The sequence below is a fragment of the Acinonyx jubatus genome, chromosome E4 (genome assembly GCF_027475565.1).
Source record: "Acinonyx jubatus isolate Ajub_Pintada_27869175 chromosome E4, VMU_Ajub_asm_v1.0, whole genome shotgun sequence".
In the NCBI taxonomy this organism is placed as follows: domain Eukaryota; kingdom Metazoa; phylum Chordata; class Mammalia; order Carnivora; family Felidae; genus Acinonyx; species Acinonyx jubatus.
Genome location: NC_069395.1, coordinates 33532775 through 33548908, shown reverse-complemented (window position 1 = coordinate 33548908; position 16134 = coordinate 33532775). Strand labels below are relative to the sequence as shown.

General features: G+C 41.9%; 1 protein-coding gene across 7 annotated transcripts in view; it reads right to left on the bottom strand.

The window, feature by feature from the left end:
• The window catches only part of CR2 (complement C3d receptor 2), a 34884-nt gene extending 19259 nt beyond the window's left edge, over positions 1-15625 (bottom strand). The window contains exons 1-9 of one of the 7 annotated variants that reach the window (XM_027074549.2): positions 15389-15625; positions 7525-7704; positions 6114-6213; positions 5611-5696; positions 4620-5018; positions 3446-3622; positions 3262-3364; positions 2524-2609; positions 948-1337 (exon numbers count right to left, since the gene is read on the bottom strand). In XM_027074549.2, coding sequence (XP_026930350.2) covers positions 948-1337; positions 2524-2609; positions 3262-3364; positions 3446-3622; positions 4620-5018; positions 5611-5696; positions 6114-6213; positions 7525-7704; positions 15389-15446 — 1579 coding nt within the window. In that variant the 5' untranslated portion in view covers positions 15447-15625. Of the gene's footprint in view, positions 1-947; positions 1338-2523; positions 2610-3261; positions 3365-3445; positions 3623-4619; positions 5019-5610; positions 5697-6113; positions 6214-7524; positions 7705-15388 lie in introns of those variants that run through there. The other 6 variants (XM_027074547.2, XM_015079979.3, XM_027074548.2 and 3 more) reach the window with 6 other exon arrangements.
• Positions 15626-16134: the final 509 nt, after the last annotated feature.

Here is a 16134-nt window from a genome sequence, read left to right as displayed (position 1 = left end):
ATCTACACACAGGTATGTGTATGTACTTAATACGTATTACTCTATGCCTTTTCTTTGCCTCGTAATCTGTCTATATGTATAGATCTATCTAAATCTTTCTAAAGGCCTCATTGTTTTCCATGGTCACCCCATTTTGTGACTATCTTAAGATCTTCCCTACCTCCAAGATTACATACTTACCTACGCATAGATAGACCCATATTTTTCTAATGAGTCAACAGTGTGTTCAACTCAACTGATTTAGAGTTGGTCGATACTGTTCTTTATTAAGAAAATAGCTAATTTTGATGGTATAGTTTTTGCCAAGTATTGCCAGTCTGTTTAATTGTAGAAATGAAATTCAGCTTTGGGTTTTGGCAGTGACATAAACCAAACCAAATGAAAAGAAAATTAAGAACTTACAGTGGTCCCTGTTTTCAAAGGGATTTGATTTGAAATGCGATGACTTAGTAGGTGACTTGGATAATAGTGGATCACTCCAGAAAAAATTCACAAAGACCATAGATAAAGGGGAATCATTTCTGCCAGACTATCCCAACACCTATTCAAAGATGCGTTTTAAATCCATTGCGTACATCTTGCTATTAGATCCCACATTTCTTCTCAATTTAACAGTAACCCAGATACGCAGTTTAAAACCATCTAATTCCCACATCCCAACCAACATTGGCCCCCATTCTTGTGAGATCTATTCCATTCAGTTATTAGGTACATTCACAGTTACATCCCCCCCTTATTCTTTGCTCTGTGGATGGTTGTTGAATGAACATTTATATCCCTCCAGAACTAAGGACAAGCCAGAAACCCCAATTTTCACCCTCTTCCCTTCCTTCTGCCCTCACCATTCACATATCCATACTGTTCTTCCTTCAGAATAAAAACTTGATCTGCACAGAAATGCAAGGCTCCAGCCTCCCCACTTAGCATTGTGTTGGGTTTTTACTTACCACTCTCACAGATGGGTAGTGGTGTTGGCCCCCAGGTTCTATTTGCCTGGCACCAAACAGATTTGTTGCCTTTCATGGTGAAGTTGGTATTACAGGTAAATGTCACGGAATCACCATGTCTGTATGGTGGTCTAGATGCTTTATCTCTGTATCCCCCTGGTACTATGGGCTCGGAGCAAAAAGAATTTTTATTATAATATTCACATACAGGAGCACCTTTATCCCAGATGGCCTTCACTTGGTCTTTACTTATACAAAAAATGACTCTTTCTCCAATGAGGCGGAAGTTACCAGAACAAGTGTACCGTATCACAGTGTTAAGAGGTATGGGACCAGAAGAATAACTACTCCAACCATTTTTGATAGGAGGAGGAGGGTCACAAGAAATTCCTGAAAAGTAGACAAGGAAAGATATGGTCATACTGATCCTGACAACGAAAAGATCTAAATTTAGATAAAACGTCCAAATACAGGTCATGTCATTTTTTTTCAGAAACAGATATTTGTGTAATCTGTTTCTTACTCATAGTCTGTGCTTATCCCCAACCTCGTAAATTCTTACCTTTCTCCCAATCTACAGCAAACAAATCAACTGGTCTATAAATACCATCCCGACCAAACAGTAACAATGAAACAGAATTTATTGACTAGTTGTGGATCTCATCAATCTTAGTAGTGAAATAAAAGGCAAACAGCACACGAAAATAATCTTAGTCACATGTTAATCACATGTGGGGAGGCACCATGCACTAATGAAATTTGGGCTCAACAGACCTGGTTTCAAACCCCCACTGTCATCAATAGCTGTGTGACCTTAGGCAAGTCTTAACCTCTCTAACCCTCAATTTCTTAGTCTATAGTAGAATTCAAGCTACTTCATAAGGTTACAAGAAGCATCCAGTGAGCTAAGAGTACCTAAAAATGGCAAGCACAATACCTGGAACATACTAATAATTCAATGTGTGTTTCAAACACACAACTGGGGCCACAAGTGGTGAGAACACATTCTGTTTTGCTAGTGAAGATACTGTGGCCTCACCACAGATCATTTGTCATCCTTTGATGCTGGACGCCTTTAAAAAAGCCACAGAAAGTGATCGGAGGTTTTGAATAATGACCTCACATCCTTTATTTACTTGTCCTAATGCACAAGAAGGATATTAATGGTTTACAGCTGTGTTGATATATGCACACCTTTCCTGAATGAGACTCAGAATGAAGGGAAAATGGCCAATTCCCACAACTTATGGCTGATTTCCATTTAGCTCCCAAGAGTTGCTCATCAGTAGAGGAACTGGCAAAAGAAGACATAGCCAAACCATTTCAACACATCGGTGCTACTCAGTTTCAACAGGGGGAACTTTCAAAGCATTTGTCTTTATACATATAGAATACCTAATACAATAGGTAGTCAAATAAATTTGGCTTTGGTCTGCCTCCTAGAACATAGAGAAGACTGGCATACATACATTCAAAGCACACATATGAAGAAGATGTTATGATTGATAAATGCATGGGAATACACCAAAAATCAAGGGGTAAGATCCATACTTGATGATTTTTGTTTTCTACTCACGTTCACAGACAGGAAACTTATTATTCCAGAGTAATCTTGTTCCTTCTGAGACACACTGACTAGAAGATTGGCCATTTAATCGGTACCTTAAACAATAAGGGGTAGCAAATCATCACCAGAACAAATCAGTTCTCGGCTGCATGGAATTAATCACTTCCCTCAAGTATGTGGTATTAATGGCCTCTATTTTTTAAATCATTTCTGACTTAAGGAAAAAGCCCAAGTTTGTGAATCAGCTCAGCTGTGTGATGACTTCAGACTAGGTAAAAACACAGAGGGAAAAAAAAATCCTAACAATCATATTCTGTGTTTGTATTCTCCATTTCCTCTTTGGCATCCAAATGTCAAGATTCTCTTTACCATTTAGAAGGAAAAAACCTCAGTTCTTTGTGAAGAAAACGTCAAAGACTTTGTTCCCTAAGATCATTCCAAAGAACCCCTCTTAGTGAACCCCCATTATTCTCCATAATAGGAGCCTTAATTTCTGACCCTAAATTTTGCTTTTTCAAATGGTTAAAGGACAATTTCTAGCTCTCTCTGGCTATGCACAATATATACAGTTGGAGAAAATCAACAGTATTTGCTTAACAATGGAATTATGAGTCATATAAGGTAAAGAAAATAAGAGAAAAAAATCAGAAAGAGCAAAAAATTTTTAACCATCTTTACAGATTAATCTTTGCAATGCTTAGCTATATATTATACATCTCAATTCAGGCCCTCTCACCTCACACTCACCCCTTATCACAAGCAAACGAAACCTCTGCCCCAAGCTTGAGATTAGGGGGGACCACCACACGGCCATTGAGAAGTTGGGTTGGAATGGCATCACATGATTTTGCTAGGAAAAAAGAGACAAGGCTGGCACATGAAGAGTAGGAAACAATTGAGTTTCCTGAAGATGGAATAGAGATTTAGGCACCTTCACATTCAGGGGCTGTATGGCTCCAGGTTCCCAAGGATGTACACTGAATAGGGTTAGTTCCAATGAGGGTGTAGCCGGGGTCACAGCTGTAGGACACTTCCTGTCCAATTGGAAAGAATTCCTTATCCAAGATGTTATAACTACCATGGTTGATAGGTGGAGGTGGTAGACACCCTGAGAAAAGAACAGGACCAGAGGTCTTTTATTCCTGAAATAAGAACTTTCTCCTCTACAACCTAAGCCAACTTGAGGTGTGTAGGGGTGGGATGAAGGTGGCCATGTCAACTCTCCTAAGCGGAAGGCAGAGACTCCTTTGGGTGGGGTGGAGGTGGCGTGGAACTAACACGCATTACTTCTTTAGATATGATGAACCATGAAACTATCTGCTTTCCCTATCTTGATCTATGCTGGAAAACATTACACCCACTCATCATTTTCCATTTTATTTCACTAAAAAGGCCTCAGATATTCTCTCACTAATATTGTAGCCAAGGGAACCTAACTATTATAATACATTTTTATTACCAAAATCTACCTCTTTCTTCCTGCCGTCCCCAAACCAGGTTGATGAAGTTCCTGAGCCTTGCGGGAGGGGCTCCCAATATTGTCATGTTTTTAGTAAGTCAGCCATTTCTTAATAAGAGTAGGGGAGAAAGGCAGAATGGGGAAGTGACTCAATCTTAATTCTAGCCTTATTCCATAAAGGCCACATTCTCAACAGGAGCATGTATAATGTCTACAGTATTTTTAATCAAATTATGATTTGATTAAAATCAGATTCTGATTTGATTTGATTAAATTGACATCAGTCAATTTCCTCTATTGGCATGGCCAATAGGATTCAGAGTTTATTTTATCCTCATTTAAATAAAATCTAATCGCCTATGTCCTGGAAAAAGAATCTCTGATCATTGGCTCTGCTTTTCTTCGCTTTTCAAAGTGTCTTCTAATTTGCTCTACACTAATGGACATCTAGTACTGTCCAAGAATATAGTAAATTTCCTACTTCTTCAACATTTAGATATTGCTTTGAAAGTATACTTTCAAATTCTTTAACCAAGATACCGAACTACATATATCTTTCCCCTTCTTTTTTCCACAGGTACCATGTATCTATTTCTCTAAAAGTTTCATTTTGTTTCTAGATCCCCAGAGTTTCAGCCCAACTCACCCTTAAAGCACTTTGGCAGTGGAGGATTCCATTTTCTGTTTGCTTGGCACCATACTATGTTGCTGCCTTTCATGGTAAAGCCAGGCTTACACCTAAACATCACAGTATCATTTAAATAAAATGAACGTCCAAATCCAGATTCTATAATTCCGTTTTCGACTTCTGGAATTGGGCAATTGACTAAAGTAATACACTGAGGGGGAGGGCCACTCCAGATGCCAACTCGATTGTCTTTGCTGGTACAATATATGGACTTCTCACCCACGAGGTCAAACAACTTTTTTCCATTCTGTCCAACGTGGCACTTATAAGTCACCACCATTCCATAGTAAAAGTTCTCTCTACTGCTGCTGTAAAAATCCCCATTGGAGATGGCTGGGGGTGGTGCACAAGGAATAGCTTTTGGGGGGTAGGTGGGAAAAAAGAGAAGGCATTTAAATGTTATACCTTCTTGGAATCTTGTCTTCACTCTTGCAAACCACACTTCAATTCAGCCAACAATTAACCCAGATTGTTGAAACTCTACATCCTCATCTCAAAGATGGTTCTAAATAGGAAGTAGCAAGGTAGGAAGATTCATGGAACTGGCCTGAAGAAAACTTAAAAAAAACTGTGATCTGGTCACCAGTTGCTCCTTCTACTGCAAAGTACAGATAAACTATTCTGGGAAATACCTAGGATGGCCGACATTCTGCATAGAATAAAGTGCCACAATATGGCACTACTGCCATAGTGTGTAATCTCATAGTGTATTTTAGATTCAAGCACTTATTCACTATGAAATAACTTATCCTCTAAGAACAGTAATCAAAGGAAAGTGTGGTGAGACTGGGAGACATGGAAGAAGATAAACCACAGCTCTGTACCCAGAGCTACCCAAACCAAGTGTAACTCTCCTGGGTACTTGTTTTGATGTGTAGATGCCCAATTTCCCTCTAGAAGGGGACAAGAGGAATTGCAAAGGGTATGACAACGGGATCATTTTACTCACATTCACAAAAAGGCATGTCCTTATCCCAGGTTACAATATTGTCTGAGATAATACATGTAGCAGATGAATCACCAATGAGTCGATATCTAAAGACAAACAGATGAGTGATCATCTCCCAGCTAGATGTACATTTTAGGAAAGCTTAGTTCTTCCTCTACTGAAATAATGGCAAAGAATAGATCATCATGTAAGACAAGTAATGGTGATAAACTAAGGACTCATACAAAAAATTCAACAATCCGAAGCCAAATGACATTTGGCTCCTGGTCAGTAATGCTGGAGATGTAAAATTAGAAGAAGAGTAGCCCAAATTTCTTTCTCTTCTAGTGGGTATTCTTGAAGTGTTGTCTCTGGAGCAGATCAGGGTGGTAGTTCTCTTTTTGCTTATCTATGTTTAAGGGTAAATGGCAATTACTTAGATCTCTTTTGGAAAACTGATGGTTTATGGTTGAAACCACTGTTCTGATACCCATGTATTCTGGAGATGTCTCCTGCCAACTCACCCTTTATCACAAGAATATGTAATTGTTGACCCAAACAGGACACCCGTGGGTATGAGGACAGAGCCATGGAGGAGTTCTCCAGGACTCCCACATGATTTACCTATAATGGAAAACAAAACAAAATTTGGGACTGGAATTTGGGGGATGTTCTGTGTTTCATATTAGATACCAACCTGACTGGACTTGCCAACTAGCCTACTTAAATTAATTCAAAGACAGTTTTGATATCTACAAAACTTGTATCCTCCAAAGGGTCAGTCAACTTCAGAACACTATCTGTTTGAAGCATGCACTCTCTATTTCTGAGCATGGATGCAAACATTATTTGTGGTCAACCATAATTTATAATTTGTATTTCCCCCTTTTTATATCCTGTCAGTTGATGGCATCATCTACCAAGTCTGTGGCTTAAAAAACCTCATAGACATCATTTCCTTTCTGTAACTCATCCTCCACCTACTGCTCTTCACTCAATTGGTTACCAAATTTTAGCGACTGGATTCCAGAAATCTCTCTCCAAACCAACTATGTAGTCATTGCTGTAATCTCTCATTGGATCATTGAGTACCAAAATTTACCTTTCTATCTTTGGTCTCCATTGGTTTAATACATCTTCTATAGCACAGCACACCCTATCTTTCGGAAGCACAAATATGGCCATGCCCCTCCCCACACTGAAAAACTTACAATGACTTACCACTGTTTATTGGGGAAAAAATGCATGGCCCATCAAAATTAAGCTTCAATACACTTAATTAACTATTATTCCCCACTATGTACCTTATACTCCAGCCACATTGAATTTTTCTATTTTCCAAAGATGTCCTGTTCTTTTATAGCTCTATGCTTTCGAATATGCTATTTCCTCTGCCTATAATGCCTACTTTTGCCTAATTCTCCAAGACAGTATTATTTACTTCCCTGCAGAGCTTTATACCTATAAATAAATTACATAATAGTACAGCATTTATTTAAAAGTCAGTCTTCACAGCTAGTATAGGAGCTCCTCAAAGGCAAAGACTAGCTAATTTTTATGTGTATTCCCAGCCCCATCATCCAGCCTAATGCTTCACACCTAATGGTTACTAAAAAATATTTCTTGGATTGAATGGGACAAGAATGAGGTGACACACACGTGTTCTTTGTATACTAACTCTTAAGCTCATTTAACACAGTATAGAGACTGTAGAACAAAGCTGTGGAGATTACAGGATAAACAGGGCTGGCCAGCTGTGATGATTTAACCCCAATACCCAATATTATTCTTGGGAGTAAAAGAAACATGGAGAACCCAGGAGCACCCTTCATTTCAAATCATGTAGTAATTTTCTGGTCTTTCACCTTGAAAATAATAGGCTATCTCACAGAGGTACAGATAGACCCAAAGATGCTTCTATTACAGATTACTCACGTTGACACAATCGCTGAGGATCTGACCACTTGGAGGTTTTTAGGCAGGTGATAAGGAATGACATCTTGATATACCCAGGAAGGCATTCATATTCCCAAGATGTCCCAACAGCAAACTCAGACTGATCACTCTGAATTTTAGGCTTAGCAAAATGATACCTTGGCAGGAACTTACACTGACCTAGAGACAAAGACCACAGGAATATCAAAACTAGGAAAGGCTGACACTGCTACTCCGCTGCTTTTTTGTCACCGATCATCCTGACAATTTTGATCTTTAGAAAGTAATCCTGAAATAGGGCAACATTTTCTGGGACAAAGAACATATGGGTGAATATACAGAGATATAAGCTCAGAAGTTCAAAGACTTTTTAGGATGGACTAAGAGGAAGAGCTCAAGAAAATAAATTTTTACAAAATTCCATAAGGACCTTGGAGTTGTTTCATCTCCTTAAAGACTCATTAAAAAAACTAAGCCTTATAAATCAAAGCTTTTCTGGGATAGCACAGGGAACAAAAGTGCATCAGAGACCTTGTAAGCTCAGCACATGTATGATCTTCTAAAATTACTTTAATGAATTAACATTACTCTGTTAATCATTAAACCTTTAGGTCTTAGCAAGACGAAAATACATTTATTAATTCTTCATTACTTTATTCCATTAACCTAATAGTGTAATAGGCCTCTTAAGAGACCACAGTATATAATTCTGATGGGTACTAGATAAAAGGAACTAGTCATTTTGAAATAGTTCCCTGTGATTTAAAATAGTACGATGATGATGATGTTTAATGAAACAAATATCATCATAGGTGATGGGTGAGAAACTGTAACACCCATATACTTGAAGATGTACCTGGAAAAGTCATTTTTCTAGGTATGAAAGAGAGCTCAAGTTTCGATGCCAGAATGGCAGAATATCTGAATATCGCATTTATAAATCTTTCTTTTTCAAAGAAGTTTGACACAGGTACAGGTGAAAGTCCAAGAACAAACATGAACGAAATGACACAAAGGCAAACGTAGAGCTCCCAAGGTTGTAGCCAGACTCGGCCTTTCGGTAGCCAGACACTTCTGTTGGAGAAGTCATAGACAGGGTCTAAGAACAGCCATCACTGTTAGGACCCAGATCACTGTAGGTCTTCTTCTAGTTCTCTCAACTCCTTTGTTTTTCTTCATTAACCCCCACAAATATCTCCAAATGCATACCTGTGCAAAACAGCAAGACTCTGTAGGGAAAGTAAAGGTTTGACCTCAACGAACACCATCTTCACAATCCTGGTATTTCTTGTACCAAGTCATCCTAAGCAAGTGATTTAATCTCTAAATACATAATGTGAATAGGGGCAGTACCAAATCATGCTCTACAAACCGGAAAGCCAATTTAAAGTTGTAATAATCAGTAGCAATGACATGGCCTAAGATGGAACTGAGACCTAAAAGCAGGAAGAGCAGAATACTTTATAACATGATCTTCTGGGGCGAAAGGAGAGAAGGGTCATACTTTCTGGATGGGAAATAATGATAAAACCTTATCCCCGTTAAGAAGACTCGAGGACCCCGTCTCTTTTGGGGGACAAGAGTTATTTGTAACGAATTGCCAAAAATCTAGGTCACGGAAAGAATTTCCCTCAATCATGGTCTCTGCCATCTCAGAAAAAAAAGGTTAGTCCATGAGCCATTAAGAAGACTTTTCTTCAGGGTCACTGTGCCCTCTTTACATCTTTCTATTATCAGGAGGAAAAAAAAATCAGAGTAGATCGCGACTGGATCTAAAACAGAGTTGGGGCGCCTGGGTGGCTCAGTCGGTTAAGCGTCCGACTTCGGCTCAGGTCACGATCTCACTGTCCGTGAGTTCGAGCCCCGCATCGGGCTCTGTGCTGACCGCTCAGAGCCTAGAGCCTGTTTCGGATTCTGTGTCTCCCTCTCTCTCTGACCCTCCCCGGTACATGCTTTGTCTCTCTCTGTCTCAAAAATAAATAAAATGTTAAAATAAATAAATAAATAAATAAATAAATAAAACAGAGGATAGTGGTTAAGACACCGACATATGCATTCTTCAAAAGGTGTTAAAAACTAAAGAGGCCAAGCAGTTCCTGGAGAGCAGGGATACATTTAACTCTTTGCTTGGGTCCAAGGGGCCTTACCTAGAATTGCTTAGAAATCCGTTCGAAATGAATGAAGAACACATATATAAGATAATAAAAATAAAATGGAAAATTAGGTCAGAAGGCAGATAGGAAAAATTATTATTGAGAACGAGAATTATTATAACCAAATGCTTTAACAATGGGTTTCCTGACTCATCATTTTTGTTTTTGTTTTTCCTTTTTTTAAATGTTTTCTTTTTTATTTTGAGCGAGAGAACGCGCACAGCTGTGTACATGCTGGGGAGGGACAGAGAGAGAGAGAGAGAGAGAATCCATGCTGACAGCCTGGGGCCTAATGTGGGGCTCGAACTCACGAAGTGTGAGATCATGTTCTGAGTCAAAACCAAGAGTCAGACACTTAACTGACTGAGCCACCCAGGCGCCCCTGATCATTTTTGAATGGCAGTTATGCATATTAACCAAGGTACTGTCCCAAACACAGGAGACACTCTAGTGAACATTAGAAACAAGGTTCCCACGCTCACCGAACTCATACTCTAATAGAGGGAGACAGACAGACAGGTACTACCAGTAAATAAACGGTATGTAAAGGAAATAAATGGGGCAATGTGTCACAATGTAACGTGCCAGAAGGAGGAGGGGATGGAGAGGCATTCGACCATCAGCTTATGATGGTTTAGGAAGGCCTTTGAAGAGGAGGCATTTGAGTTGTGACCGGAGAAGGAGCCAGTCAGGTGAAGCATGGAGTAAAAGCATTTTAGGCAGAGGTCTAAGAGCAGGGATGTATTTGTTATACTTTAGGGATAGACGGAAGGCAAGTGTGGCTCTAATGTAGTGATCACAACAGAGTGGTAGGAGATCAAGTTAGAAAGTTCAGCGGTGGGGGGGGGGGGGGGTTCATATTAGGCTTCTTAGGCCATAGTAAGAAGTCTGGATGCTCTCCTAAGTGGAAGCTACCAGAGAGTGCAAGCAGGAGAGTCACATGACCCGATTTACCTTTTAAAAAGAATAGCCTGGCAAGTGAGGATAAGTTTGGAATATATTTTATAAGTAGAATTTAGAACAAAAACTTCTTGTTGCATTAGATGTGGGGGTAAGGAAATGGCAGGATTCAGTAATGTCTTCCAGGCTACTTGTAGTGACTTGAGCTACTTGGTTGATGGTAAGGCCATGAACTAAGATGGGAACGCACCAGTGTGTGTGTGTTGTGGAGTGTGTGCAGTTGGTTTTATGTTAGTCTTGGTATATTTAACACATTTACTGGGAACCCATATGGAGACGCAGGAGGGAAGTCGGCTATACAAACTTTCTACTCAGGAGAGAGTTCAAGACTACAGATAGTAAATGAGCCATCAACATATAAATAGTATTTAAAGCCATGAGACTGGATGAGGTCTCTTAGGAAAAAGGAATGGAGAAAAACAGGAGGCTCAGGGCTGAGCCCCCAAACCCTATAATATTTAGCGATAGGGCAAAACAGACCCAGAGCAACCAGAGAGGTACAGAAAAAAAAAACTTGGTAAGAGTGCCCTGTTTTGGAAGAGGAGAATGAAAACCGTTCCAAGAGAGAAGAAAGAGTCAGCTTTTGCTGAAAGACTGAGACAGAGAAGGATAGAAAAAATGGCCATTGGATGCATCAGCATGAAGGTCAGTAGTAACCTTAGAGAGAGTAGCTTCAGGAGAATGTGGGAGAAGGAGCCTGTCTGGAGTGGGTGAAGGAGATAAAGAGAAATGAGCAAGTAGTCCATGAGAAGTTTTGCTGAGAAGGATGAGAAGAGGGCTGGGAAAATGGAGTTTCACTAGGCCATGAGAAGTCTCCTGATGACCTCAGTCAAGAATGTCCCAGCATGTTTAACCGCTGGTGGGGATGATCCAACAGGGAGATACAAATAGGTGATACGAGATGGGGTATACGCAGAAGTCAAGTCCTTGCACACCGTAATTCTGAAGGAGGAGTGGACTCCAGTCAAGAGAAAGGATACTTTTTCCATTGTTACAGGAGGAAAAAGAACGTTCTTACTGAACTCCTTGTTATGTGCTAGTGTGAGGGATTCATCAGGCAGTAAGACAGATAAAGACCTTGTTTTCATGGAACTTGTATTTCAAAGAGAGAACAAACAAGCCAGTGAAAAAATAAATAAGAAGTTTTCATAGGATGAGAGATAGGTGCTCTGTGGAAAATAGAACACGGTTGTGTGATAGAGCGTGACCTGGGGTACAGACTACTTCCGATGAGAGTCAGAGAAGGGTGACAGTGGAGCAGAGACCTGAATGTCGAAGAGACAGGCAAGGGATGATATGTAGGATGAGCATTTCAACGGAGGGAGCCCCTAGTGCCAAAGCTAAACAAACGTGACTGTGTTCAAGGAACAAAAAGAGGGCCAGTGTGGCTGGAACAGAGGGAGTGAGGGAGGAGAACAGAGGATTTCAGAGACAGACAGATCTACGGTCAAGGTTAAAGAGCATGGATTTGTTCTAATGTGATTGGAAGCCCTTGGCAGGTTTTAAGCAGGGGAAAGAATCTGAGCTCAGATGGAGACAGATGACTGGCACATAAGGGAATTCCTATTTAATGATTTTGTTTTCTTAGTGTAGGATGAAATGAAGTGGTCAGTCTAGGCAAGAGTGAAATTTAAGAGCAGGACATTAGAATCGGTTTATGCAAACAGACAAAAGGAGAAAAGCGGGAAATCACTCTAAGAAGGGAATTCACTTCCCATATGACTTCGCTCATAGCAGTGCACCCTATAGACACTTGCTTCAGAATCTTTCAGAGTACTTGTTAAACTCAGCTTCCTGGGCCACACCCCAAATCTATGAATCTCTGAAGAATGAGACGGAACCCAGGAACCTGAATTTTTAAAAGGCACTGCAATTCCTCAAAAAATTAAAAATGGAACTACCATATAATCCAGCAATTCCACCTTTGGGAATATATCGAAAGGAAATGAAAACACACACTCAGAAAGATCTGCACCCCCATGTTCATTGTAGCATTATTTACAATAGCCAAGACATGGAAACCACCTAAGTGTCCATCAATAGATGAACAGATTAAGAAGTTGTGATATATATATACACAATACAATATTATTCAGCCATTAAAAATGCCAGAATCCTACCACTTGTGAAACCATGGATGGACCTTGAAGTCATTATGTAAGTGAAGTAAGTTAGACAGAGAAAGACAAATCCTGTATGATCTCACTTATATGTGGACTCTAAAAACAAACAACAAACAAAATCCAAAGAACCACACCATATTCGTAGAGAAAGAGATCAGATTGGCGGCTACCAGAAGCGGGATTGGGGGAGGGCAGATTGTAAGAAGGTGGTCAAAAGGTGCAAACTTCTAGTTATAAGGTAAATAAGTACTAGGAGATAATGCTCAACATGGTGATTCTAGCGGATGCTGCTGTAGGATGCATAGGAAAGTTAAGAGAATAGATCCCAAGCATTCTCATCACAAGGAGAACTTTTTGTTTCCCTTTTATTGTATCTCAATGAGATGATGCATGTTAACTAAACCTATGGTGGTAATCGTTTCCCAGTATCTGTAAAGGAAGCCATCATGGGGTATACCTTAAACTTATACAGTGATGTATGTCAATTATTTCTCAACAAAACTGGAAAAATCACTAAATTTTGCAAAAGGTACCTCAAGAGTTTCTTAAGAATGCTCAAGGTCAAGAACTGGCCATGAGCTAAGTAAGGCACGGTCTGCGGGACGTACACAGTAGAAGCGAAAGTCAGAAGGGATGTGTGGGCACAGCACCAGCAAAGGACCGTGGTGGTGGTGGCAGGGGGGAGGGGACAGTCAGGCAATAGGATGAACAGCAGAAGCGATGGGGAGTCAGGAGGGGCATGTTTAGATGAGATCCAATGACAAAAAGCTTGAAAGGCTGAGGCATTAGATTTTTTTTTTTAATTTTTTTTTTTAACGTTTATTTATTTTTGAGACAGAGAGAGACAGAGCATGAACGGGGGAGGGTCAGAGAGAGAGGGAGACACAGAATCAGAAGCAGGCTCCAGGCTCTGAGCCATCAGCCCAGAGCCCGACGCGGGGCTCGAACTCACGGACCGTGAGATCGTGACCTGAGCCGAAGTCGGACGCTTAACTGACTGAGCCACCCAGGCGCCCCTGATTTTTTTTTTTTTAATCCCACAGGCAGTGGGAAGCCCTCCTACATTTTTGAGCAACGGAGTGGAGTAATGAAAAAAACATATCTACATCTAGATCTAGATATGATATAGATCTAGATAAGATATGTTAAAATGTTGGTGGTCACCACTGGTAAGTTAAAGGCGGGTATCAGAGTGACTGGTAAGAGAGGAGATTGTTACACAGGTAATCAATCATATGCTCAGGATTAGAATATTGGTGGGTGGGTGCAAAGACAAACAAGGTAAGCACATTAGCTGGAAGCAGACAGGGAGGCCTGGTCGTTCATGAGTCTGCAGTTAAGTGGCCAGAGGGGACGGTGGCACGCTGGTACTGGGCTGAGGGTGGGGGGCGGGCGGGGGAGGGGGGGGACTCTCGGGCATACTTGGAAGGGGCGCTGAACTGGCAGGGCCAGTGTAGAACCTGATTTTCAATGGATAATATCCTCTGCAAAATTTAGTAATAGGAACAGAGCGTCAGTGAGAAGTCAGGTCTGGAACCGTGCCATGCAGAGGTGTTAGAGAAAGTTGTGAACGCGCACTTGTTCAAAGGGAGTTCATGCGTAGGAAAGAGAGATGAAGATGTTGGTCTGGGGGAAATGTCCAACTGAGGGCCTGGAGAAAGCAGAATGTCAGGAAGCAAAGTAAGCTGTAACAAAACCATTGATTGTATGCAGGATGCCTTAGCAAGGCGGGGGAGGGGGGGTTGCGGATTATGCATAGATGCTGGCTCTATAAAACCAGATCTATACAGTAATCTCAGGACTGGTATTTAGTAGTAACAAGTAACGCCTGACCTTCATTTGCCTAATTTCATCTCACACTCAGGGCAGCGCTGTAAGGTGGTAGGGCAGCTTACCGCACTAGCTTCATTTCACAGATGAGGAAACTGAGGGTCAGGGAGCTAAAAGACTTGCCAAAAGTCACCCAGTTATTGGATGTGCAGATAGTAAACTTTTAACTAAGATTTCACTCTACCCTGGAGACAATTACAAAGTTAGACCCACGTTGTAGCCAAGAGATTCTAGTCTTAACAAACTGCTGTGCTTCTCTAAAATGAAGCCAATCGCGGGTGGGGGGAGTTAGCATCAACGTGGAAGGAGACCTTCTGGGGCCCTTGCCATTGCAGAAGGTAAATAACACGAAAGCTGTAGTTTTAATTCACATACCAAGTTTCCTCCAATAGCTCTAGGTGTTTGTCATTTAGGATCTCTTTACCAGCATCGCATCAAAGTGCAGATGATGGGAGAACCAAGCCCGCAGCGGGAGGTCTTCGCACACCCGGCCCCGTAGGGTTTGGTTACGTGGCCAGCGTTAGGAGCGCTTGCAGACCTCGGGCGAGTGCGAGGAGCATCAGAGGAGTCCCCGGGGCCCGGGAGCCCAGACAGCGCAAAGCGAGTGATCCCAGCCCCGGGAGGAGCCAGTGAGCACATTCAGGACCAGGAGATCCTAGGGGTCCCCCAGAGCGAGCGGGAGGCAGTCAAGCGTCCGGCCCTGACCCCACCTTCTCCCTTACTCCGTTTTGCATCGCCGCACAGAGGCGTCCCTGCCCCAGACGTGTCCCTACCTCCGTGCTCCCCCTCCCAGCTCACCGAGGACCCCCGGCGCGAAGAGTGCCAAGACGACGCAGAACAGGCCCGCAGCGCCCATGCCCCGGCGGCAGCCCCAGCGGCGGGATGCGTTCCGAGACGCTCGAGCCTCCGGCAGCTCCGAAAAAACGCGGCTGAAGCAACAGACGGCGACAAGGGAGGGAGGGGGGGCCCTTAAATAGAGCCTGGCACCACGTGCTAGCTTTGTGCGCACACCTGCAGGCTGCCTGGGGCGGGACGCAGGCGCCTGTTAGGGTGGCCGGGGCTGCGAGGCGTCCGCCTGAGGGGGCGACGGGGTCAGGGGGGCAGAGGGGCGGAGCAACTGTGACCCGGTCTTTGGCTCAGGCTCTAGCCCTCAGCGTTGTGGCTTTCCAACCTTTTCTACCGTGCAACGATGCGTCCACTTCGTCTTTTCTGGAGAAATGAAACACGTTTCACAAACTAGGACTCACCCTTGCTAATCTACAATGCTCCATCCCATCCCATCCCATCCCATCCCATCCCATCCCATCCTATCCCAAAATTCTGGTTTGACTCCACTAAAATATTTTCAAAAGCTATTAATGTTTCAAATCCTCTGTTTAAAGAAATAGTTTACTTAGAAAGGAAATTTACAAACAGCAGTCCCCTCTGCTCTTTGGCCCTTTTTATTTTGAAGCAATTTCTACAGAGAGTTTTGAGAACAGTACAACGAATTCCCATATACCCGTCACCCAGATTATCCGCTGTTAACATGGCACTATTATTTT